Source organism: Rattus norvegicus, chromosome 11 (genome assembly GCF_036323735.1).
Source record: "Rattus norvegicus strain BN/NHsdMcwi chromosome 11, GRCr8, whole genome shotgun sequence".
Classification (NCBI taxonomy): Eukaryota; Metazoa; Chordata; class Mammalia; order Rodentia; family Muridae; genus Rattus; species Rattus norvegicus.
This window is the reverse complement of record NC_086029.1, coordinates 70,558,010-70,584,125: the sequence shown is the minus strand read 5'-3', so window position 1 is coordinate 70,584,125 and position 26,116 is coordinate 70,558,010. Positions and strand designations below refer to the sequence as shown.

The 26,116-nt window shown below is 42.0% G+C and overlaps 1 protein-coding gene and 1 non-coding gene across 2 annotated transcripts in view; both read left to right on the top strand.

The window, feature by feature from the left end:
- The window catches only part of Zbtb20 (zinc finger and BTB domain containing 20), a 739,030-nt gene extending 712,914 nt beyond the window's left edge, over positions 1 to 26,116 (top strand). The window contains 1 exon segment of the mRNA NM_001105880.2: positions 1,774 to 26,116. Within this exon segment, the coding sequence (NP_001099350.2) occupies positions 1,774 to 2,195 (422 nt within the window). The 3' untranslated portion in view covers positions 2,196 to 26,116.
- Mir568 (microRNA 568) lies at positions 24,172 to 24,267 on the top strand. The gene has a single exon (NR_032745.1). It is a non-coding gene; the product is annotated as a microRNA 568 (primary transcript).

Below are 26,116 nucleotides of genomic sequence, written 5' to 3'. Positions count from 1 at the left end.
CAGCTGACAGCAGTGCCCCAACTAAAAATAGCATGCAAGGGTGTCTAAGGGGATCTCTCATTTCCAAAACTTTACAAATGTAAACATTGGGTATCAGCTGCGCTCTTTAACAAAGTGAGATTATTAGCAAGAAGCCTTCCCCATATTCTCTTATTTTTATCTAAAAATTAAATTATTCTCTTTTAGCTAGCCCTAGGATCCTGTACATCGTACTCCCCATTAGAGTGCTTTAGTTCAAACTCCCTTATGTTAGAAATATGAAGAAAATTGTCTAATTAGAGAAAATTCCATAAGATGCAACATACATAGAAAGCACTGGATGCAGAAGCCGGCATAGTAAACGCTCAGTGCGTAGCGTAGGCATCTGTTTTATTGCTGTCCTTGCAATGCTACATCTGCCTCCTTGAAAGGGGAAAAATGAGAACAGTCAAGCCCCTTATTCCCATGGCAGTGAACTCAAGCGTCAGGATTGGATCCTGTGTCCTGCCGCACATTACTCAAGAAGGTCTCAGACCTGGGGCTTTAGGCATCCTGAGGCAAATGCCAGCTTTGGACTATCAGTGAGGAGGTGGAAGAGTGAGACCATGCACGTTAGAGAGGCTCTGTCATCTGTCAAAACCTGAAAGCAGCAAGTGTTGAGAACCAATATTAATTAAACATCAAAAAAGGCAAATCTTGTAAACAATTATCCAAAGTGATGTCCCAGACCCATGGGCTCTAAGGGGCCCCTCATGTCACCATCCAGTGGCTATTCTTACCTTACTATTTTTAACTTGCTAGATCACTTGGTTTCAGAGCCAATGGCAGACAAAGCAGTAAACACACAAGAAAAAAGGGCTGTGCCAGCTGGCTAAGAAAAAAAGTAGACAGAAAAAAACTATTTTAGAAATTGACCTAAAAGTTCAAAAAACATATGGAACCATTTAATGGGGGAGGATGTAGCCTTGTAATAAGAATGCCATGCAAATATTCCCACACCGCCCTTGGTGGTCTGCAAAGTGAGTCCATATGTAATTCATGTCAACACCATCACAGTGAGGTAAGCAGGATGGTGTACCTCAGAGACTCTCAGTGATTTGTTATGATGGCGCACAGTGTGTAGATGCCTATGCTTGAACAAGGCTCAAGACTCACTGGTTGTCCACCATCTATTCAACTGTCACAGCCAGTGGAGCCAATCTGCAGAATAGTGCAGTCAACACAGAATAGCCAGTCCATTCAGGAAGACGTTTATCAACTACAGCCCAGGCCTATCATCAATAATGTGTACATTCACTAGACTGAATAGTGAAATTGGAGACTTTCCGAAAAGAATCATAAGGCCAGTACTTCCCAATGATTATAGCAAACCCCAGTTCTCTTAATTCTTACATTTGTTTGCTAATATTAACTGGAAATATGTAAATCTTTAATAATGGTACTGGGAATGACTTTTACAAAAGTAGCCTCTTGATTGATTTTTCCTCCAGATGGCCTTTGAAGAGTTGGGTGGTTGAATGTTGTTTCTTAACAAGAGAGCAGTTTTTGGTCATGGGGAAATGGAAAACTCTAGACTCTCCTGGCATTCTTAAAACAAGCTTGCTCTGAAAAGGAGGCCAGAGAGGCCTAGATCTTTCCAATCAAAGATGATCCACGAAACAATCAATTTTTACTTTTTGTTTGTTTGTTTTTGTTTTGTTTTTCTTTTTTGTTGTCTTGTTTTTCTGTCTCTCATTCTCCCACTCTGGTCGTGTCTTGTTCTGTCCTGCTTGCTGTCTCTTCCCACATCACCAGGTGAGAAGCCCCACCAGTGCAGCATCTGTTGGCGCTCCTTCTCCTTGAAGGATTACCTTATCAAGCACATGGTGACACACACAGGAGTGAGAGCATACCAGTGTAGCATCTGCAACAAGCGCTTCACCCAGAAGAGTTCCCTCAATGTGCACATGCGCCTGCACCGCGGGGAGAAGTCCTATGAGTGCTACATCTGCAAAAAGAAGTTCTCCCACAAGACCCTGCTGGAGCGACATGTGGCCCTGCACAGCGCCAGCAACGGGACCCCTCCAGCAGGCACACCCCCAGGTGCCCGCGCGGGTCCGCCAGGCGTGGTGGCCTGCACAGAGGGGACCACTTACGTCTGCTCCGTCTGCCCAGCAAAGTTTGACCAAATCGAGCAGTTCAACGACCACATGAGGATGCATGTGTCTGACGGATAAGTAGTACCTTTCTCTCTTTCTTATGAACCAAACAAAACAACAACAAAAGAAATAAACAAACAAACAGACAGACAACAAGCTATGGCACTAGAATTTAAGAAATGTTTTGGTTTCATTTTTACTTTCTGTTTTTGTTTTTGTTCCGTTTCATTTTGTACTACATGAAGAACTGTTTTTTGCCTGCTGGTACATTACATTTCCGGGGGCTTGGGTGGATAATACTTTTCCCAGTCTCCCTTGGATGGTGGCCTTAAGGCCTGGTAGTGCTTCAAGAGGTCCACTGGTTGGATCTCTAGCTACTGGCCTCTAAATACAACCCTTCTTTACAAAAACAAAAAAAAACAAACAAACAAAAAAAAACAAAAACAAAACAAAAAAATAAAACAAAAAAAGCAAAAAACCACACACACACACAAAAAACAAAAAAATCTTTTAAAAAAGTTTTAAAAAATGTTTAAAAAAGAAAAATTGTTTTTCCACTCGTGAAGAGCACTACAAAATTTATTACGAGATGTAAAGGCCTGCTGTCTTTAAGTACACCGCTCACAGTGTTTCAGTGGACATTTCACAATTCTGGCCACTTGGACTTCACAGTAAGCAGTTTAAACTGTGGAATATCACTTCTGGTTGAAAACCCAGAGGAAAGGCCCTGCTGTTTCCACCTACTGCGTTGTCTGATTTCACTAAAGGGCTCTGGGATGGGATGGGGCGGGGAGCCAGGTGTGAGGGAAACTGTGTGGCAGGCTTCTCCCCCAGACCCGCCTGGTCCACACACCCTGGCCCACCTCCTCCGCATCCCCGCCCCTTTCAGCAGAACCAGGAAGACTTGGATGAGCAGCAAGCAACAGTGGCCATCGTATTTATTCAGTGTCTTTGCTGAGCCCCGGCCTCAGCACAATCCAGAGGGACTTTCATGAAAGGCAGGAATGCAGATAAAACAAAGATTACAGATTTGCACCTATGTTTCTAGGTACAAGAGAAGGATTATTTCCAACAATCTTTGCAAAAAAAAAAAGTGTCAGGATATATTCTTGTGGAAGAGAAAAGGAAAGAGAAATGGAGGGTGGGGGGAACCGTAAAAGTTCTTGAGGCTTTTTTAATTCAAAAATTTATAGAGGGGCAAAAGTGATGTTTACCAGATAGAATGCTGATTTTTTTAATATATTTACAACAGTATTTGTGTAAAAAAAAAACAAAAAAGTGAGATTGTTAAAGTGATTTTTTTTTCTCGTTTTGTTCTGCATACACTGCCACCGCCCCCTTCTTTTACTTTGTCTCACACACATATATATATTTTTTGGTAAGTCAAGACTGTTAAGGTTAGCGATACTGCTTCCAGATAGAAAGAATAAAAGGCAACTAAAGCTATATTTGAAAGAGAGGAAGGATATTTTCTTCATATTTTTTCTTAGTTTTTATTATTTTAAAGTATTGCCTGGGTTGCTGAGGGCCTCCGAGGCCCGCCCGCCCTGCTGTAATTTCGACTGCTGCTCTGTTTTGATGCGTAGATCTTTGACTTGTAGCAAGCTTAAGGGGCTCCACTGAGTATCACCGTCCGTCTAGAATTCTGTCCTTTGTCACGGGAGGGAAGTGCTCTTTTAGAAGCAGGTTTCTTACTTCTCCATCGTCTCACTGAGCTCTTAGGATTCTAGAGTTTCCATTAACCTTGCTTTTTCCTATGGTGAAACACTAGTGGTCTAGAGATCTTGACTAGGGGTTCATTTCCTTTATGATCCGCCAGGAGAAGGAATCCACATGCCTCTACCCTGCTCCTCACCTCTCCACTGTGTGAGCATCACTACGAGAAGCCTGTTACAAGCCACAGTGCATTGATGCCAAAACTCCTTTCTCCTTTCACAGCCTCTGACTCTCTCCATCATGGCTGACAGGGCTGAGTAGGATGATCATTCTTTAGTTGATTGTTGACCCTTTTATTTTATTTTATTTTATTTTATTTTATTTTTTGGAAATTAACAGTTTCTCTATGCTAACATCCAGCTTTCAGAAGGCCAGGAATCTCCAGCATCATCCCAGATGCCGCCCTTTCTAGTTGGGGTTTCTCTCTTTGGTCTTGATCAAGAAATCATAAGATTTTCCAGTTATATACAATGTCCTAAAGGGATTCCAACTAAAAAAAATAGGACTTTTTAAACCTAGCTAATACTTGCTAAGTAATTTCATGACTGGCCATGTTTTAGCATACTTAAAAGGAAAAATAACTATTTCAACAATATAAAAACACAAAACTACATTTTTTTTTAGAAAGAAGAAAGGGTATTTTCTTTTCTAAATTGTTCTACATTTTAATTCAATTTTCCTCTGAATTTTCCTGTTAGCGTTTTATTTACAAAAAAAGGAAAAAAATGCAGCAAATGAGGGGAAATTTTCCAAGGCAAGCAACTCTATAATGACTAAATTGGTTTTATTAATATATTTTAGACAACTGGTTGACTTGGATCTTTCCATAAGTTCTTTGTGATGTTTAGTAGTTTGTGCAGCTGGAGTATTTGTGGCGTTGAAGTTGGTCTTATGGTGCTTAATTCAGTGGATGTTTTGCTAGAAGTTGTAGTGTGGATTTGGATGGGTAACTGACTACTGAGTATCACTTATCGTGATGACTGAGAAGAGGACACCCAAGAACTTGTGTGACCTGTTTTAAAAATTAGCTTCAGAAACGCAGAAGTTCTCCCTACCCTACGTCCTGCTGTTTTTGCTGTTGTTAATATTCCAAGTCAGGAGTGACTTAATGTTTCTTTACCACCAATAGAGGGAGCATTAAGTAATGACGTCATGGAGTCATTTGTATAGTTCAAAAAATCTGAGTCCTTTAACCCATCAGGAAAAAAAGAAGGAACGCTGTGATTATTTTTTTCTTAATCTGGAGGGGAAAAGACATGAAATCACTCATCGTATAAAGCAAGTAAAAGAAAGCCAAGGCCCAGTTTCAGTTATCTTCACTGTTGATGGGAGAACATTCAAAGTAGTGTCTCTAGTCAAACTTCAGTAAAGTAGTCAGAAGTCAGACTGTTCCTGGGAAGACTTAAGTCTTGCGTGCCATTAGGTTACACTTCGATCTGCTATGACGTCTGAAAGAGTCCCATTTGTCTTAATGCTGATTTTTCCATTGTCAAAAAGCTAAGCAACTGGGTTCAAAATCTAGTATTTATTGTAAAGCGTGTTTAAAAAAAAAGACACCAGGTGATTTGAAACTCTGAGACACATCCTTTCCTTATAAAGGGAAGATCTCCTTTTAAAACCTGGCTGGAGATCCCTGTGAAATTCTTGGTTAGGTCCTACTGCGCAGGCTCACTCCTACTGTACCCCACCCCCAACATCTCCCAACCTAAAATACTGCTTTCTAGAATTGAAAGGACACTCGATTGGCATCAGAGCTCCAAACCGGTGAAGCTTCCTTAGTGCTAGTGCGGCACATCGGGCCTCTCGAGGGCTGGTTTCCAGCTGCCCGAGGTCGTAGGGGAGAAGCCAGTCTGCACCTGCTTCGAGAGTTACCCGTGCTTCAAGGATTGCCCACTGTTTCACAGCCACAAGAAAGAGACGGTGAGAACCAGGGCCATTATTTGCTTTTCAGTCCTACAGTTTTTATGGTGGGATGCTATCAGTTCTTTTAAAACTAGAAAACAAACAAACAGAAAAGGTCCTTTTGGTATTCAGGACCACTTGCACATGTGTGCAAGCACACACGTGCACACGCTCACACACAATGGAAGCAGGTGTTCCAGGCGGAAGGCCTGTTGAGAAGTTTAGGGAACAGGAACTGGTATGCAAAAGAATACTAGTTTAAATTTTTTTTTAACCAATCTATGACTTTAACAAGGAATTTGTTAAATACAAAAAACAAAAGAGTACCAGCATTTGTACAAAAAGAGCACCTAACTGTATAAAATATAGCCCCCCAAAGGACATTAATTACAACTAAAGGATATGATTCAGCTCTAAAATAAAAAACATTGAGACAAACACACACACACACACACACACACACACACACACACACACACACACACACACACACACAGAGTATTCCTAAATGAAAGTCTTTAGAGAAGTGTTTTCACCGTTGTAAACTTACTGTCCTCACAGCCATTCGGCAGGCTCTCTCACCCAAGCTCTTTTTGCCAGGAGTTAGGATGCTAAGTAATTCTGGCTCATGCCCCAGATGCTACCATTCCTCTCTCCCCTACCTAGGAGGTCACAGGAGCTGCTGGCTTTAGAAAGACTTGGGCTTGCCTTTTTTCTCTGTAAGAGAAACTTTATTGTATGTCATAATATCATGTAAGGACCAAGAAAGCTCTTTTCAGTCCATGAACAGGGAGTTCATGTGTCTGAGACTGGGCAGCAAGAGTCTCCTCTGGGCACGCCTGTTTCGTGTCAGTCTTCCTGTCAGCATCTGCGTGTGCTTCCTTCTCACACACCATCCACCATCATGTGGCCTGCTTATGCCCCAAAGCAGTGTTTTCTTTCAGTATAGAAATTAAACTGGAAGCGTATGCCTCAACAAACCCCTCAGGTCCCCAGGAAAATTCCTTGTTGCAATCCTCCAGATACTCCAACACCACTGTCCTGAGGAATGATGGCAAGGAGGTAGGCCTGGCAAGGATGCATAGCAGATATGCCCGTTCTGAGTCTTCCCCTGATGTTGCAGAGGGGGTTGGCTTGATTAGTAGGGCTAGCCATCGGAGGTGTGTGGGTCTACAGAAGATCACATCTGGCAGGTTCTGCTCTGACCAGGGCAGCTGCAGCTAAGGGAACAAAAAGGTTGTAGCCCAGGAGCAGACAGGAGATACCCTGGGGAGGAAAGAGAAGAGAGGGTGGTGCCCTTTCTGCTGTGACCTGACTCTTAAAAGAAACCCTCTAAAAAGAATTCTTTAATTTAGTAATGAGTTGAAGTCTAGGGTAATGGAAGCTCTGGGGAGGAGAACAAAAGAATTGCAAAATGTATTCAGTACCCAACAATACCAAACCAGAAAACATCCAATCACAAAGCTAGGAAGTTTGGCAAGAGGTACTTAGGGAAACCTCCAGCCTTTTCCATGGGTAGGGTCGGCAGACTTTCTTTTGAGTGATTTCTGGCTCAGAGAAACCTCTTTACTCACTAGAAAAGAACTTTATTTAAATGGCCAATTCTGTACCCCCCCTTCCCGGGGGGGGTTTTTTTTTAAAGACAGAAAAGAAAAATAGGACACTAAAGACAGAACCATGTGAGTTGGTGACAAACAAAAGAAAGGGGACACTAGAATTTCAATGGACTCCCCATTGGATAGATTTAAAAAAAAAAAAAAAGCAAAGCTACCCAGGGGCCTCCCAGCTCTGGACTCCCAGTCTAATGGGAGGGGACAGTACTTGACCTGGCCCAGCTGCTGGCTTTCTGGGGCTGGTCATAACTTCCCAACTGGAACCCTGGCAACCTTCTTCATGTTTTCATAAAGAAAAAGGACTGTTCTCTTAGGTGCCCTGGAAATAGGTGGCATGGGGCAAACTTTAAACAGCAACCTGTGCGCTGGTGCTCAGGATGCCCCAGAAGCTAGTGAAAATATGTCCCTGTTCCCAAGGGCTTTGTGGGCGGAGTTATCATTTCCAGTGCGTCTTAATCCTCCACACCAGGCAGAGGCAGAAGCAGACTGTGTTCCTATAACTGCACCAGTTACTAACCAGAGCATCAGCATTTCTAACCCTGGGTAGCAAGATGATCAACCCAAGCAAAGTAGCCCCAGAAGCCTAAGTTTCCCAAGATGCTTTTCTGCTTGGATACCGAATGCACTGCAGAAAAGGATGCGCATCACCTGGTGCCTGGAGTGCTGCTGGGTCCATAGAGCTAGTCTCCACTCTCTGTAAGGGAAGAGGCAAAGGGAGGGCTCGCAGGGCACGGGTTATTTTTCAGAACTCTATGTCTCCTCCTCACTGGAGGAAGACTAAAAAAGGCCCAGAACTGGAGCAAGAGTCTTAACATATGGCTTACTGACAACTGCCCTTTACCCAGAGTTTCTTTAGGCCATCTATGTTCCACAGACTCCTGGCATAACCACAGCTAAGGAACTTTCACAAGAAACCATTAGGTTGTAGATTATTGCCTTAAGTAAGAAACCTTGAAGAAAAGCATACATACATAATACATACATACAGACAGACAGACAGACAGACAGACACACACACACACACACACACACACAAGGCGGTGAAGATAGAGACATTTCTTGGTTTTTAATGGTTTCATAATCACAAAAATAAGCTCTATCCATGACTGAGGACTATGGGGACAGTGACTTCCTGGGAGCCACCAAACTTGCAGGGGAACCAGCTGCTTGCAGGAAGCAGCCATATCCTGTCTGCTCTGTCTCATTGGTGGTCGAGGCTGAATGTAAAATAACCATGTTGCTGAGGAACAAACCTTGTTAAACAAAGTCACGGGTGCCTGGGGGGCCCACAGATGTCTCCTTAACAGGGAGCCCCATCCCAAACACAGCTTTCAGAGTCAAACAGTACAGGCTGCACTCTGTCCCACCTTAGTTTTGGGGTGCATTGGGTTTGTCTTGTGAGCCTCTGTTTAAATGCAAAATCAAAACTTTCAAGTCTTTAATGAAGAGGCATAATCTGCAAATCATAGACAAACTCTAGCCCTAGTCATGAAGTCCTAGCTTCAGCAATGCCTGAAAACAGTCCAAGGCTCTCCCTGGGTCTCTTTCAGACTGAGGAGTTTCTTGATTCAGAGTGCTTACATGATCCTGATACTCCTAAGGCATAGAGAAAAAGAACCCCACAGGAGACATCTGTTTCTACTGCTGTTGCGACAGTTGTTATAGCCCAAAGCATAGCTGTTGTTTGCACACAAATGCTAATAACAAAAGTGGCTTAACCCATCCAGTTTGTCACAGCTGCTGTCCAGAATGTCTGTGTGTGAGTGCACCTTATCCCTGTGCACACATGGTGTGAGGCGCTTGTACCACAAGACTTCATTCATAGTCTCCACTGACAGCAGCACATGCTTGAGAATTTTTAGCTAGAGTCAAAGGCCTGACACCATGCATGTACCTGCTTTCTGCTTTGTTATCCTGGTTGGGTGCATCAATATCTGTGATGAGGCTTTAGAGCATTTAGAAAGAGCCCAACCAGCAGTAGTTTGTGTATAGCCCCTTGAGGAAAAACTTGAACAAATGCTACACTTCTGTGGATTTAGTGGTGAATGTGTATGTGTGCGCACGCGCATGGGTGTGCACAAGACCGTGCATATTTGTATGTTTGTGTCTATTTATGTTGTCTGAGTGTGTGTGCATCCTCAAGTGAAGCACACACACGGCAGAGTTCCTGGTGCCTGTATACAGTTGCCTCTTCTACCACTGTGTCAGACTCATGGCTTTCTTCCCAGGAAGCAGTCACCTGCCCACTCTGTTGCTTTTTGTAGCATTTCAGAGTTGGGAGAAACAAAGGCAGCTTGTTGGCTCCACAGCAAACCCACAGGGACAGGCTGTTTTCCTCCAGAAGAGTGTGGAGTACACACACTCAACCAGAAGCAGACCAGAGGGAGCCATCTATGGCACCTCACAAGACTCCCAGAGGAGAGGTACCTAGCCAAGCAGGTGACATCCAAACAGCCCAGGATTAAGCTGGAGCTCAAAGGCTATTCCGGTCCTCTCTAGAACCTTCGAGGTTTTAGAGAAGGAATATGGTCTACAGATCAAAGATAAATCTAGTCCCAGGCATGAAGTCCCAGTTCCCGGCATGTGCACACACTCACACAGGAACCACGTGGGAGTCCCACTCCCAAACTGAAGCTCCCTGGTGCTGCCTGCACCATCATCACTGAACATCACTACCATTCACAAGCTGTGTCTCCTGAAACCAGTGTGGCCTTCACCCAAGTCTTTCCAGGATGGGTTATTTACCATGTCTAGCAAACCAACAGAATATCAGGGAGCATCTTGAGGGCAGTCTCTAAGAATCAGTGGCTCTTGCCTACGTCAGACATTAAAGTAGAATGCTATTCTAGCATAATGTATGCTAGAATATTTTATGACTGGACTTAGCTTTCACAGGTTGATGGCTTGGTGACCTGGAAACAGTTAGATTTAGTTTTCTCATTCCCATGCCCCTCTTTTACTAGGCAGTTTCTTTCATCCTTCCTTCCTCCCTTCCTCCCTCCCTCCCTTCCTTCCTTCCTTCCTTCCTTCCTTCCTTCCTTCCTTCCTTCCTTCCTTTTGATATCTAGATTATTTCTGCTTTACAGAATTCAGAGGATTCTCTGTTCCTCATGTATTTTAGTGACATTTTACCTTCCCTCATGCAGTAAGGCTACTTACCTTTGCAACTATTTTTTTGTTGTTGTTTATTACTTTAAAAATGTATATTGTCTTTCTGTATCCAAAAGAAGTCTGTGACCGTAACCACAGGAATTTCTTTTTACTGGAAAAAAGTTCATTTCTTGTTTTTTTGTTTTTATTGTTTTAATTCACAGTACTAGTGACTCTGTGGAGGACTATGGTTACTATTTAGGTATACTTACTTAAGTACAATACACTACATTGCAGTGTTTCTGAAACCTAGAACATACACATTATATATAACAGCTCTATATTGAAGTATATTACATTATATTCATTTTAACTTTGAATCTGCCATATGATCATCAGTTGATTGAAATATTATTTCTTCACATGTATCACCATCGCCACCTGCTGCAGTTAATCTGGTGCATTTAATGGTCATTATTGCTCTCCTTTGCCTTTTGTATTATCAGCTTCAGCGTTGTCTTTACGAGATTTTAGAACTTTTTTTTAAGCTCATACATAGCACACGTAGTAAAGTGAAAACTGTTTAAACTTAATTTGCTGTGGCTAATACCAAGAAGTTCATATTCCCCATGATCTTGTCTCTCTGACCCCGTTAACATCAGAAAAACAACAGAAGAACATATGATCACATCTGTGATCTCCCCGTATAGGACTGCTGCCGTCTGTATTTGCTTCAAAAGAAAATAACCAAGGAAGCTGCTTGTCCATCACACGATCTGACCAACTGTCACAAGCTGCATTTCCATAGGGCTGCTTTGGTGAGAAGCAAAAACAGGAAATGCCTTGCTGTCCTAACTGTATCTTCAAACATTGGTTTTCAGATTGATTCTGCAGGGCCTGCTCTCTCTCTTCCCCGTGCTTGCCGCTGTTTTCATTAGTCTTCAGCATTTCCCTGGAGGCATCCTGGCAATACTACACTGCTGATTTTCCCCAGGAGATTTACTTTAAAGTAATACCACATTTCTGGGAACGTTTTATTGACAGAACTCAAAAACATATATGACATTCTCAGCCTGCGGAATCTGTAAGTGGGTGGCTCTTGGTTACCTGGCCCTTAGCATCTCCCTTGCTTTCTTCTTTAGTCAGGCCACCATAGGGCATTCAGAGATCACATACCTGTCTTCTAATGGAAGAACTTCCAGGGGATTTTTTTAAGGTTCTTCAGCTGCCCCAGTTCTTCCACTGAAAGCCTGGAAATCAGAATCAAGGCAGCTGATCCTGGTCTCACTCTCCACATTCTATATTCAGGACCAAATAATGACAGCTTTTCATAAAACTCAACAGAAAAACCTCACCCACGACGGACCAATATTTAGGCTTCTCCACGTGAACATACCCCTCTCCTTCAGTCTTCCCTTGCCAGTCACTATCTTCAAGACTCATTGACTTCTGCTGTGCCTATCCCATGTGTCTCTTGCCCCCAACCCATCCAAACTCTCCTTGGCATCCTCCTCTTGTAAAGCCTGACATCCATTGAGGAACTTTCCATTCTTAGTCTCCTGTGGTGATGCTAAACCAGACTCTAGTAAGAAACTACTTATGTAGCATCTGTTCTCAATGAAGACATGTCAGTCGGGAAGCCTGAGTGTGAACTGCGTGGTAGTGAGACTGTCCCTTCGGTGATCAGGTACAAGGTAGATCTCCCAACTCCAATATTCTTCATTTCTTTTTCTTACCAAATTTCTTATTTCTTGTTTCTTTTTAAAGATAACTTTGAGCTACCCAATCATCTTTTCACTGCCCCCCCATCTTACATTATGACCCCTAACTGTTGGTGAATTTCTCCTACCACTCTTGGTGTCTTTCTTTAAATGAGTTCACAAACTTGAGACTCGTAGGCAGAATGAAGCATGTCTTCGTTTCAGCTTCAGATTTTAAAGGTTGTCAGTCTCTCCTGAGAGTAGGAGGACCTGAGTCAGAGTTTTAAATGTCACCGGTACTCGCTGAGATCATTAATTCCTCTCACCTTTACATTAACCAAAGATAAGTATTGTCTTTTCTTTTTCTAATACCACAGTTTTCAGATTCTTGATATGAGTAGACCATTTCTGAGGGAGGTGAAAAAAGCTCCCATGTTGATTATTTCTGCTTGTGCTAATATTTAGATAATGCTATGTTTGCCAGATACTAAATTTACAAGAGTCTGAAAGAAAGAGATACCATTTCAAAGTAACTCTAGTTTCTATTCAAGCCAAAAGTCACTTCCACTCAAACACACTATAAGAAAAGCTTGGGAGAATTTCTTGATGTATATTACACTTTGAAAAGCCAAATATTGGTTGGTCTGAAACTCTGAGGGATAATTTATTAAGGAATAAAAGGATCTATGAAGTTTATGAAATACCTATTTTACAACAAATATTGATATAAGCATAATGTGTTTTTAAAAAGAATAAGACTAAATGGGTACTATATTAAATTATAAGTACAGTACTCAGTTTATAAATACATACTATGTTATTTGGCCATAATTCTAGGGTTCATTCCAATTATAGCTGTGTGGTCTCCAGACCACTGGTGAAAGACTGAAGTCATTGTAGATGTCTCCTTTTGGGGATACTTGCAATGTCATTTCACAGTGACACTTAAGCACAATGCCCTACTCAGTGTGTTACCGCATTGCTTCTCTGCTTATCTGAGGATGGGGAGTCTGAGACAATTCAGAGCACACAGACACTCACCTTGACACTCGCTCTACCTTGACACTCAGAATCCACACTTAATATGAAAAATGTATTATTGCTTGACTTGAAGCTTGATTCAGATTTTGTCTTAAACCAATTTATAGCATCAGTTCCCACAGAGAGCAGTGAGATAAATGTCAACTTCAAAAGCCTTCCTGAGGTAGGCATCTAGCAGGAAGCCACAGTGTCCCAGGCCAATGCCCGCATCACTGAAGACCAACTCATCCTTCTCACATCCTCTCACCAAGTTTTACCCTCAAGTCTTTCTTTTCCCATTGGGATTCCTGCCATCTCTTTAGAAAGTATTCTGTCTCTAATCGGCATTGCCTTCTGAAGGCATAGACCACTCTTCTGAATCACCAAGCACTGTCATCTCAAGCACAGTGTGGAATGGGAGAGAGCTGGCTCAGGAAGATCTCAGTTGGGCCAGTTGATCCAGGCTGCCTTCTTGCCGTTCTTCCTTCAAGTTCTCAAAGCGATCCAACCCGAAGACCCAGAATTTCTCACCAAAACCTCTTAAGTCACAGATGAATGTCTAAATCCTGTTTAATATTCTGGAGGCTCCAGGCTGTGAATTTTCATGCTCACGAGCCTCCTGTTTTTGCAAGCTGACACCTGTCAAGAGCACCGACAGTCCGGACAGTAACTAATGCAGCAAAAATAATGGTCAGAAACACTACAGTATATATCTGAGAGATTAGGAAATGGTTTTTTTTCTTCTTTTATCTATTAAAAAAATCGTGCATACCCCTTCCCCAACACATTTCAGAAAACCTGCATCTCATTTTACAGTTAGATAGTTTTAGTTTTTGTGAATATAGATTAGGAAATGTTCTGGAATTGAAGCTGGTAGCAAACAAGTTTATTTTCTGCACTGGACATTAGGACAAGTGTGCATGGGTGCAATTCCTTCACAGAAAGTGAAACATGGCGAAGCAAAGGGACAATACTTTCACACATCAAAACAGTGTCTGCTATCTGTGAACCTTGATTTAAGCATAATTATAACTTCATAGAAATCTGAAACTGGAGGAATGTGTATTTTATAGTTTGTTTGTTGATTTGTTTTCCTTTATGTCTTTCTTCTCAAGCTAGGGAAGTATTTTAATTCTCTGATTTGATGCTGTCCCCGCACGTCAGGCGACTCTCCTCTGCTCCTCAATAGTCTCCTGCCCCTTAGGAAAGCCTTCAGTTCCCCCATCAAGGTGTCCTTTCTCATGGAAGTCTTTTCTGCTATCGCTTAGAACTTTGAAAAGAGAAATTATTTCTGCACTTTGGGGATGGACTGGTTAAAACAGAACATAGTCCTTGAAGGAAAAGCAATCTTTACCTAAACTAACAGGTCTGGGGCCAAAGAATGGAGCTGACCACTGATGAAAGCCATTGATCTACACTCAGATCATTGTTGCTCCCTCAAATCCTAACTAAAGCTGGGGACAAACTTATTTTCTTTAATTTGGATGTTTCTTGTGAGTGTCTAGAAGAGAATTCCCAGAAAGAAAAAGAAGAAGCATCAGTAAGATACTCAGATGATCTGATCTACCTATTTTCACGGTAGTTGGGACTTCATTTGTGGTCACTTTAAGCTGTCTATGGTCCTAAGGTCTTAGACATGGAAACATCCACTTCCACTTTATTCCTAACGCCCATCCCTGGCACTGAGATGGTAGGAAGTAGGAAATCTCCAGGCTGCCAGCATTCACCTATCCACGCCCAGCATCGCAAAAGAGGAAGACACCAGATTAACACTAGGCAAAGGGTCATAGTCCCTTGTCAGAGTGTACGATGTGTGGCTCAGCTTGGCCTACAGATAGCTTGGCATCATTTTATAACCTGGCTTTTGTGCTATAATTTTTACATTTTTGGCTCAAATTTGGGAAGTAAGTGCAATTTCAATTAAGTGAACAGAAGGGAAGTGGGGTGGGGAGGGACAGCATAACTTAATGGACTTAAATAGAATTCAATTCTAAAATCCTAAAACCCATCTCCGGGTTACCAAAGAATGATCTTACAGGTCCTGTCAGTGTTCTCTGTGTGATGGTTCTGAGAATTAAAACAACTATAGTCCTCTGTGATTCATGGCTTCTCTCCATGCTATCAAGACTATCTGAAGAGGTTATAGAAATCCTTGGCCGGTCTGCACCTCACCTGCCCTCCAGGACACATGTGATGTGTGCATCCAGATGACCAAAAACAGACCCTTAGGGCTTCGATAAGGGTTTACAATAGTTTGAAGTGCTTTCGCTCACAGCTAGGGAACCTTTACAAACCAAGCTAGCAATTTAACTCCTTGCTCTTCATGGGACACATCTTGGCTTGAAGTCAGCAGTAGAGTCAGGAGAAAGTTCCCAAAGATGTTTGAGCAATTCAATTTCATCCCTGCTCCCATTGATTTAGACTTCAGGTTTCGAGGGGAGCCTACTAAAGTATACATTAAGGATAATTTGCTTAGGCATATCTAATTGTGGTTGTCCGAGTAGATGAACGCAGAGTCTCTCAGAAGTCCACACCCATCACAGCAAACAAGTAAGAAGCTCATAACAGAGAACATCTACTATTGCTTTGTTTTAAAACCCCCCAGATGCCAAACATCCTTTCTGTTTCTTTCTGTTCTCCTCAAGCTCTGTGTGTGTGTGTGTGTGTGTGTGTGTGTGTGTGTGTGTGTGTGTGTGTGTGTGTGTTGGGGGGAGGTGAGCAGTCAGGCAGATTCACATGTGCAGAGGGAGGGTTCAGATACCCTGAAGGGGCAGACTCTGGAGGGCTACCACATTCCAAGTGCTTCTCCAGAATCACTCAAGTTATCACCATCCCAAACTCACTTTGTCAACCTGCAGTAAGAAGTCGCTAAGAAATTCCACTACAGATGTTTTCTTTTTTAACTGAAAAATACAAGAAGAGGATAAGATACAGGATCTGCATCTTAGTATAATAATTCACTTTGTATTTAATGGTTCTACCTTTTTGTATGGAGTTATTTGTGCCAATTTTAAAACCCATCTTTTAAAAAGAGAGGACTTGGCAAGTTTCTTTGTATGTGGATAGGGATCTGTATTTCTGTAGCCAAGCAAACCAAACAAACAATCTAAAAAAAAAATCAAAGAGGAATGGCACGAGGGAAAGAGACCCATCCAGAAAGTGGACCTATTGATGTCATGGAAGGTGGCTGCTGCTTGTAATCTTTGAAAAATAACTGATTCTGCTACTCACCAAGAAGGGCCCAGGACTGTTAAATGTAGAACTGAGTTTTAGGAAACAGGAAAGCCCACTCTCTTCCCCCTCATCCCCATCTCCCTTAGCACCAATTGGTTGACAAGAGAAGATCATTAAGAAGCACTACTGACCTTTGCATTGAATAGATGTGTCCCTCCTCTAATAGTCTTGATTTCAACTCAACCATAGGCCTTCCTTTTCTGTCAACTGGCTTAATGTTTTACAGAATAATACAGAAGTACAAGCTTGCTTGTTTCTCTCCTTTGAGCTGAAACAAGCAAGGCAGCAGAGAGGTGAGTCACCAAAGTGTGAAGCAAGGCCTGCTCTAGTTCCCCTTCCAGAGTTTTTATGGTTGACCTTTGAGTCTGTAGTCAGTTTTCTTCTCCTCCCCGACCCCTCTCCTTTTTTTTTGTTTTTGTTTGTTTCTTTGTTTAGTTTTGTTTGCACTAAGCGCGACTGCACTGCGTTGCACTACTGAGATGTATTAAATCATGCCAGGAGAGTGTGTTAGGTAAGAGAAGAAAGACTGAAAGACCAGGCACATCACAGAGAGGGCGGTTATTTCTGTTGTGCTCTTAGCAGAGGCAGTGAGAATCTGGAATTTTTGCCAACTCTTGATCAAGTCTAGAAAACTGCTAAGCTGGAAAAAATTGTTCTCTTACTGTATGGAAGTGGGTTAGTACAGCAAATGAAGGATATTTAAGAAGAAAAGTATCCAATTTTGTTTCCGACTAAGCTTAGAATAAGCCCCAAAAGTGAGGAAGCTGGCTGATATGACATGAAGTCATCATCTTGGCTCACAAGATGACAGAAACTCCCCACGGCAGCACATCCCAGGGTGCCTGGGGGTCATGAGTCTATGTTCAGATAACCTTTCACTCTGCGCATACTTTTCTATCGTGGTAAGACCTAGATCTGGGTAACCAAAGAGGAAGGCCATGCATGTGGTAAAGCCCTGTAAGGTGGCAGTAAGGGAACAGTGCAATAAACACTGCCAGTCTGTGAGGTGAAAGGCTTTTTCTGAAACGAAGTAGGCCAACTAGAAAACTAGAGAAGGGGTTGGAGGTCTCTTAGTCCACGAGCTGCTCCACCCTAGACCATTCTTAAGCAGAGACCTTGATCGAGTGCCTAAAAGTTAAAAGTTGTCGCTCCCCCTCCCCAACTTTTCTGTGTTCAATTTACATTCATTGTCTTTTTTAATCTTAGAAGCAACCGGGGTTTGACAGCTCTTTAGTAATTTCTAACAAGAGGATCTTGTACCACAGGAAGAGCAATAGACTGTGTGGTGAATAAGACAAGTGGAGGACTCTGAGGGACTCCTACAGAGTCCCGGATGACAGCTGTTGAAAACGCTTGTTCAGTAAGAATCACAACCCATGTAAACAGCTAATGTTGAGTTTCTTTGAACACTGTCTCATGTGAGGGCATTAGTTTGGAAAACTTCCACTTGAGGCCTCTTTAACAGGTTATCAATCTGATACTTTCTCCTTCCTCCGTATGCTGTCTCAGTCTACTTTTCCATGCCAGAGTTTCTTTTTATATATATAGAAAAGTGCCAGCCTTGCTAGTTAAGCCCTGTAGAGACCATTTGGAACTAACCTATGCTAACTCAAAGCATTGCCTGTACTTCATATAGGAATTCCGAATCAGAGCTCATAGCAGATACCTAGGAATGCATGCTGGGAAAGCACTAACAGGACATGGAGACACCCAACCAAAGCTCTGAGAGGAAACAGTTGACCTTTAAAACATCCTCACCTTAACTATTCTTGGATACTTTCCTTGAGGTACTGGGAGACACATTTTTCTTGAAACTTGCATATCCACCCCAGTTCTGTCACCAAAGATTTTTCTTCTCCAGAGCCCAGCCTCCTTTCTCTCCTTTCTAAGGATATACTTGCGGTGGTCCACAGAGTACACTTTCATTCACAATGGTATTTACAGATCTTGAAGTAAAAGGGTTTCTGATGGTCTGTATGACTAGGGGGTTAATAAGAAGGTAAAAGGAAAAAAAAAATGCACAGTACTACTTGACACTGTAAGCTGTGTGGAGCACAGCTGTAGACTGGAGGCTTGTAGACAGAAACATGGAGAGAGCAAAATCACTCAGAACCAAACAAGGATTGCAGGTGAGAAGACCATTGGGGCAGTAAGAGTGAAGAGCAAACCAGGGCTCCATGTGCCCAGGGCCAATGGCAGTGGCCTATGAGGATGTTGAGAAATCACCAGTGGATTCACATATTGAGTGACTAAAGTGTGGGCTTTGCTGTGATTTCTGACATTGTTGAAATGTTCATGCCACAGCAAGGGAACTTCTTGGAAGTAGATCTGTTGTGATAGTGCCTTTCTTGTTGTAGCAAGTCATGTATTCAGTTAGGCTTTTCTGAACCATTGCCCCCATCTTCTGAAGAGGTCTGAGGGATGAAGGGATAGGATATTGCCCCTGAAATGCTGTAGTTTGAAGGTATTTGCACTAGGTTCTAACCTCTCCTTTAAACTGGAGCAACTGAATGAGAGGAGAAAAATTAACAAGGACAACTCAAAGTTAAAGGAAACCCAAAGTAATGTGTTCTTATAACATTATCTCCCCTTCACTACTCCACCTCCCTCCCTCATTCCCTCTCTTCCCCCTCCCCCCTTCCTCCCTTCCTAGATCTACTTTTCTCCTTCCTCTTTAAAGAAAACTTCACATTTCTTATTACCAAATCCAACAATTACTTTTCTTTGTTTCTCCCCAGCACTGAACCGTAAGTTCTTGATCACCCATCAGCTAGGGACATCTAGTAGAGAGCCTCTGCCCTGAAAGTTTTGATTGCCTTCTCTGCCATGGGTGAGCAATGGTGAGTGATAGGGAGTGGAGACAAACTAGACCCACCCAGCTCTTATGAAAGCCAATGAGTCTGGATCTCAAGCCTATAGGGAGATGACTGACACCTATTTACCCAGAACACATTATGGTCTACAGCTCATCCTAAAGGATGCTTAGAGTCAACATGAGGCTACTGTGCTACAGCAAACAGATTCAGGTAGTACCCAACGTTTACCTGTTTCTTCTCTCTCTTCCATGTCATCAGCATGTCCTCTCAGCAAGACTTACCCTTCATCTCACAAATGTCACCACAACTATTTGATTCCTTGGCTTCTGTCTTCATCAGTAGGCTGGTTAACTCTTTCAAAATTAAAACTAAGCAAACACTATGAGCAGCCCCTGAGGACTGCACAATTTCCCAAGTGTCTTGATGATCCAGTATCCTGATAACCAGCTCTGATATCGTGGAAGTTTGGCTGGCTCAGACCTCTGTCACCTTTATTTTCACTTTGTCTCCATTTCCACTTGAATCTTGAACGAGAGTGGAAAGGTGGAATCATGGGAAAGATGTTGAAGCTGCAATTCTAGGGTATAGCTTGTGAGAAGTTTGTATTATCCCAAATAGAAATTTCTATACTTACTTTCAATTTAATGTTACCCTGAGTATAATTTCTATTGCATTTATTGTTATTTTTATAAAAGTAGGGTCCATTTGCTATGTCAAGTTGAGTGCTCTTTTTTCTATTTCCCCACATGGATGCAGTTCCCACCTGTTACCTAAATACCTTTTTATTATATTGTTAATATGTAACTCTACTGTAGACCAAAAATATAAAACGAATTTGCTCATTTTAAACATGTAAAGAATCTAGTGAGTAAAGATGAAGAGAAAAGACAGGAGAGCAGTGGTTAACTATGTTGTTAGGAATCGAAGAGTAGCCTTACCTGTTTTTAACCAGTGCTCGCCAGTCACGCCATAGTTGGGATTATGTTATCATGGCTTCTTCATGCTTCTGTTCTACAAGTCTTGTTTGTTTGTTTCCTTTGATGTAATTGAGGTTGCACAATGATGCTTTTTTTTTTTTTTTGGTAATGCCTGATTTTATTATAATGTACTTTATCAGTCATTTCCTTTAGAAGAATGAGGGGGAAAGTTTTATTTCTTCTTTTAATTTAAATTTTGTTGAATGCACTGGAAACAAAATTGGACACATTTCACTGTTTAAAAATCAGAAGCAAAACAAAACAAAACCCCAAAGAAAAAACCAGCAACCAAGTAAGTAACAGGACACACACATGCACACACACAAAAAAAAGCTATGAAAAATAATCTGTTCAAGCAAAATATACACATAAGCTATATCTCACATGAGAGGAAAATACTGTCCAAGTAAGAAAAACACAGTGTAAGCTATGGTGCCGAAAACTATAAGAGGAACCTAGGTTTAAAGTGAGCAGAGGAAACAGCCCATTCCTTTCTGAGGCAAGATCTTTTCATTGTTCCAATAAAAACCTAAGCAAATTGAATGCGGAAGAGATTAAGTAGGGAGTGCCCTAGCCTTCCTTATACTACCCGACCTCTGGGTCACTTCTTATCATGTGTCTCAGCTATACACACGTACACACACACACACACACACACACACACACGCACGCACGCACGCACGCACGCACGCAGATGCACACTCAGTACTTGAGAAGGATTTGTAAAAATGTATGTATCCAGTGCACAAATGTACACAGTGCTCTGACAGTCCTCATGCTAATTCACATAATTCTCTGAGGCTTAGCGGTGATGGCCCACAACATGGAAGACTGTAAGTGATTGGTTGAAATTGTGTGTGCTAACCAAGTGCTTTTGAAGCCTGCCTGTTCTCTTCCCCAGCATCCCCTAGTACAAGGCCAGCTGACACATGCAAATGGACAGAGAAAGGAGACATAGGTTACTTCTCTTAGCCAGCCGGCTCATTATTTGCTTAATATTTGCTGGATTTTTCTGGTTTTGTTCTGTTTTAGAATGGGGTGGGAGTGGATGTTATGTCACAATCCTAATACAGTAAAGTTTTGCATCTTCCATATCTTATGCAAAAGCAGACATTTAAATCAATAAATAGTTGTGCCCTAGACTGAAAGTTAATGTTTAGGAGAGGGAAAAATTGTTGGAATTTTTTCTACATTTTTTTGTGAAGAATCTTTTTTGGAAAGGAAGGATACATATTTTTGTTGTGTAATATTTTCTATTTTTGAATGCATTTTATTGGTACAAGACTGTTTTTTTGGTGAAGACATTATTTAAAAAAAGAAAAAAAGAAAAAAACTAATCGAAAAGTTTGCCCTTAAGGATATGCTGCAGTTTTGAGATTAAAAAAAATAATAACTGATTCAAGATGCGTGTTAAAAGTTGGGATTATATTGTTGTTTTTGTAATTGTTACAAGAAGAAGTTTGTACCCACTGCTGTTTATTTTGTTTCAGATGAGTAAGTAAAGGGATTGTTCTTGTTTTATTCTTTTTTTTAGAGAAAAAAGCTATTTATGAAATGTCAAAAACACTGGACTGTGAGTTTAAGTGTGGAAGCATTTTACCACCCTGTGTCTTCAACCAATTATGGGAAACCTTTTCCCTCCCCCCCTGCCTTAGCCTTGCCAAATGAGGAAAACATAACAGCTCTCAGATGACGGAAGTCACCGAAGCCCTGCTTTAATTTTTATGGTCTGAAAAAGTCGGAAAACCAAAGTTAAATTTGTTTCTGAAATCCCGCTGTCTATAGCCCCTTTTTTGTATAACACAGCCGGTTGGCCCTGCCTCTCTGTCTTGGATCATTGCCTTCTTAGGAACGTGGGGCCAGCTCTGCTGAGAGGCGTGAAGGTGGAGAGGTCGCAGGAAGAGAGGTGTGAGGGGGACGGCTGCCAGCCCCAGGGCCGCCGAGCTTCTCCATCCAGAGGCGAGGCTGCCAAGAGCACACACAGCTAACAGTGCCTGGCGGGGTCGCCCCTGTCCCCTTCACCTTCTGCTTCGAAGACCCTCCAGTTACCGTGGCTCTGCCTTTCTCAGCAGCCCACGTTCCATGGATGGGAGGGGGTGGGATCCAAGTAGAAAACATGGCTGCGGGTGCTGTGAAGGCCCCGGCCCTCAGGAGGTAAAGCAAGGGACCACTCAGCACAAGGGCTCTTGCCACCCGCCTCCTCTTTGACTCTGTGGATTGTCCATCCATCTGCTCACTGTGAAGATGGAGAGGCAGTGTGCCCTGAGGCTGTTCAATAGCTTTTCCATATTTTTTCAACATTGAAAAAATAATTTTTAAAAACTGTGATATTTTTTAAAAAATCATTTGGCTGGAGGGAAGGGAAAAGGGAAACACCAAAAGCTGTAACATGATTAACTGGAGATATTTATAACTGGGGCACTTTCCAGACCAAGACAAATGAATTGTTTTCTGGACCCTAAAGCAGCCAAAATTTTAAGACTGTCAGTGACAAAAAACTGAAGAGAGGCCTCCATTTCCTTCTCCTTTCTTCTCTCTGCCCCAAATTCTCTCATTTTCTTTTCTAGCTTCTCTTAGTAACTGTCCATGGGCTTCATACTTCATGCAAAAACCCGTGCATGTACGCGCGCGCGCGCACATGCATGCAGACAGACAGACAGACACACACACACACACACACACACGCACGCAGACACACACACAAAATCTATTTTTCTTAAGGATTGTGGGACTGAATTAAAATCATGTGCCTTCATTTTTTCCCTTTTATAGTTAAATGAACCACTTCCTTTTTACAATGTGTTGGGTTTTTTGTTTTTAGCAGAAGAAGGTGGTGAAAGTGTTTGTTGGAAGGATTAAAGGCATCGATTGGGAGTTTTGGTTTTTTTTAGCATATTCCCCCACTAAATATTAAACACGAACATTTTAACCCCTTCACATGGCCCTGTGCACACTTAGAGCATCAAGTCATCAGAATCCTGACAGCCTAATCCACTTGATTTTAGAGCAGTTTCTGAAATTTCTATCTCATAGACTTTTTTATTGTTGTTTTATCACAATGAGGTGGGTGAGGAAAGTTGCCTCATTCTCCCAACTTGGTGCTTCTGCTTGTGGGGTGGGGTGGGGAGGTACAGACAAGGGTGCATTCCTAAAGATCTCTGGTGCTGAAGGGCCTCGAGGTTGAGTTTCTTTCAGAAAATGTGTATGGCACACTCTCACGTACACGAGTGACATGGTGACACATGCAGTATGTTAATGGGACAAGCAAAGGGGCTCTCTGAAGTGGGGTTTTGCTTTCTCTCAAACATTTGATTTCCCTGGTGCCTTATTCCTACTCTATGCTGGCATTCACATGCCCATGGGAACAAACGCTGATGCCAGCCTCAGGAGTGAGGACCTCTAGGTGACAACTGAACATGTGGGGGCCATCGGGTATTGGAGTCAGTCGGAGGGGGAGGAACTAGATGGCATCTCTTAGCTGAAAATACACAGGGACTACACAAGCCCATCACCATCACGATTAGTAATGCTCATATATGAGTATGTGTGAATACACACACACACACACACACACACGCATGCACGCACGCACACATTCTCAAACACCAGATACACTCTTCTTCCTCTGAACTTCGCTTCCTTCTTCCTATCTTTGCCTTCTCGTAACGGTGCTGCTGCTGCTGCTGCTGGGGTGCCCAGAGTCCAGAACGCCCAGTAATCACTCAGGCATGAGCCTGGCACTGCCACGTCAGCCCTGGGCACCACCAAACCCTGGTTTCTCTTGCCTGGGGCTGAAAACTGTCAGATTTTTCTCATCAAAAAAAAAATGTTATCCAAGGAATCAGTGGATTACAGTTACTCTGCATTAAAAATGCACTTTAAAAATAAATAAAAGCTCCAGACTGTTTAAACACACAGAGGGAAGAGGGGAAAGATTAACATGTGCTAGCGTCTGGACCCAGTTCAGCGTATCTCCAGTTGAAACAGTATACACTATATTATGTATAAATGTATACACACTTCTATATGTGCCCACATATATACAGTGTATCTATTATACTGGTATAGGTGTTTGTGTGCGCACACACAGGTGCACATAGCATAGCCAATGTCCATCACAAACCCAGATGCTCATTACACAAACAGCAGCAGAGGAAGCAAGGCCGGACTCTTGCAGCAGATCACAAAAATAAAAACAGCCACTTGCAGTGACTTCGGTCGTCTCTGTATGTTCATAAGGAACGGATTGATTGTAACAAAGGAAAAAAGGAACAGTGTTAGCAATTGAGGAAAACTGGGACAAACCATCTTGATCCAATGGGAATGCAGTAACGTTCTCTACCATTTCGTCAGTTCTTTCTGTTAGTCGTGATGATTTGATTTTCATTTTTGGCTATTAAAAATGTTTTAGACTCAAGTGACCACATCCAAGTGAACAAAACAACCACAGTGAAAGCCCTTTTCAGTAGGAAGATGTCAGAAAACTCAAAACCCTTGGCCTGGCTCAGAACTACCACGTGCAAACCAGAACTCTCTCAACGTTTGAAATAAAAACTTTAAAACTCTTTTTGAAGCACCTTAATGTGGCCATCCATTTGACGAGTGGGTGCCACTTTTTTCTTTGAGCACCTTATTGACGTATTTTGCTATCTGCTGTCTTCTGTTACCGTTAGCTGAATAGCTAGCTGTTAACACACACATGTGCACAGACCAGACACCTGAGCACGTGTGTTCTCAATGACGTTTACTGTGGTGACTGCTGGAAGGTGAACTCATTTTCTGATTTTCCCACCACAGTGTTGTGATAAGACTCGAAGAAACCCTGCCCTGCACGGAAAAATGTTCCTTATCACGTTGTATATTAGGGTGGGAAGGAATATGGTCCCCTTTTTGCAATTGCTACTGTGTATACACACACGTGCACACACACACACTGTATATTCAGACCTAATGTACACACACAACCATAACTCATTTGTCCAAGTGATATTTCAGATGTCTCTGTGGGTGTCACACACCAAATGCAGTTTTCCACTTCCCAGAGAATTTTGAATGGAGGGCAACTTTTCAGACTGATGAACTAGGCACCGGGAAGAAGAGTTTGAAGTGAGAGGCAAGGAAAGAGAGAGCATTAGGTCAAAAGAAGAATTTCCCAGGAGGAACGGGATGAATGGCTGTCTTTGCAGGTGGGTGTGGAACACTGCTGTCTCAGTCTGCACTGTAGAAACCCATGCACACATCAACACACACACACACACACACACACACACACACACACACACACACACATCCTCCCACAGGGGCGTGGTCTGGGATGAGCAGGTCAATAGTTTTGAGAGGGAGTTTGTTCCTTTTTTTTCTCTCATTATACTCTTGTTGTCAGTTATTAAACAAACAAACAGAAAAATTGTTTTGAAAAACCTTGCGTACGCCTTTTCTATCAAGTGCTTTAAAATATAGACTAAATACACACATCCTGCCAGTTTTTCTTACAGTGACCGTACCCTTACCTGCCATTTAATATTAGCCTCGTATTTTTCTCACGTATATTTACCTGTGACTTGTATTTGTTATTTAAACAGGAAAAAAATTTCAAAAAAAGAAAACTTAACTGTAGCGCTTCATTATACTATTATATTATTATTGTGACATTTTGGAATACTGTGAAGTTTTATCTCTTGCATATACTTTATACAGAAGTATTACGCCTTAAAAATACGAAAATAAATTTTACAAGGTTTCTGTTTTGTGTGGAAGAGTAATTGATGTTGCTAAGAATGATGTTTGTTTTTTGGGGTTTTTGTTGTTTTTTTTTTAAATGTTACCAGCACTTTTTTTGTAAGTTTCACTTTCTGAGGTATTGTACAAGTTCACACTGTTTGTGAAGTTTGAATATGAAGGAATAATTAAAAAAAAACAAAAAAACAAAAA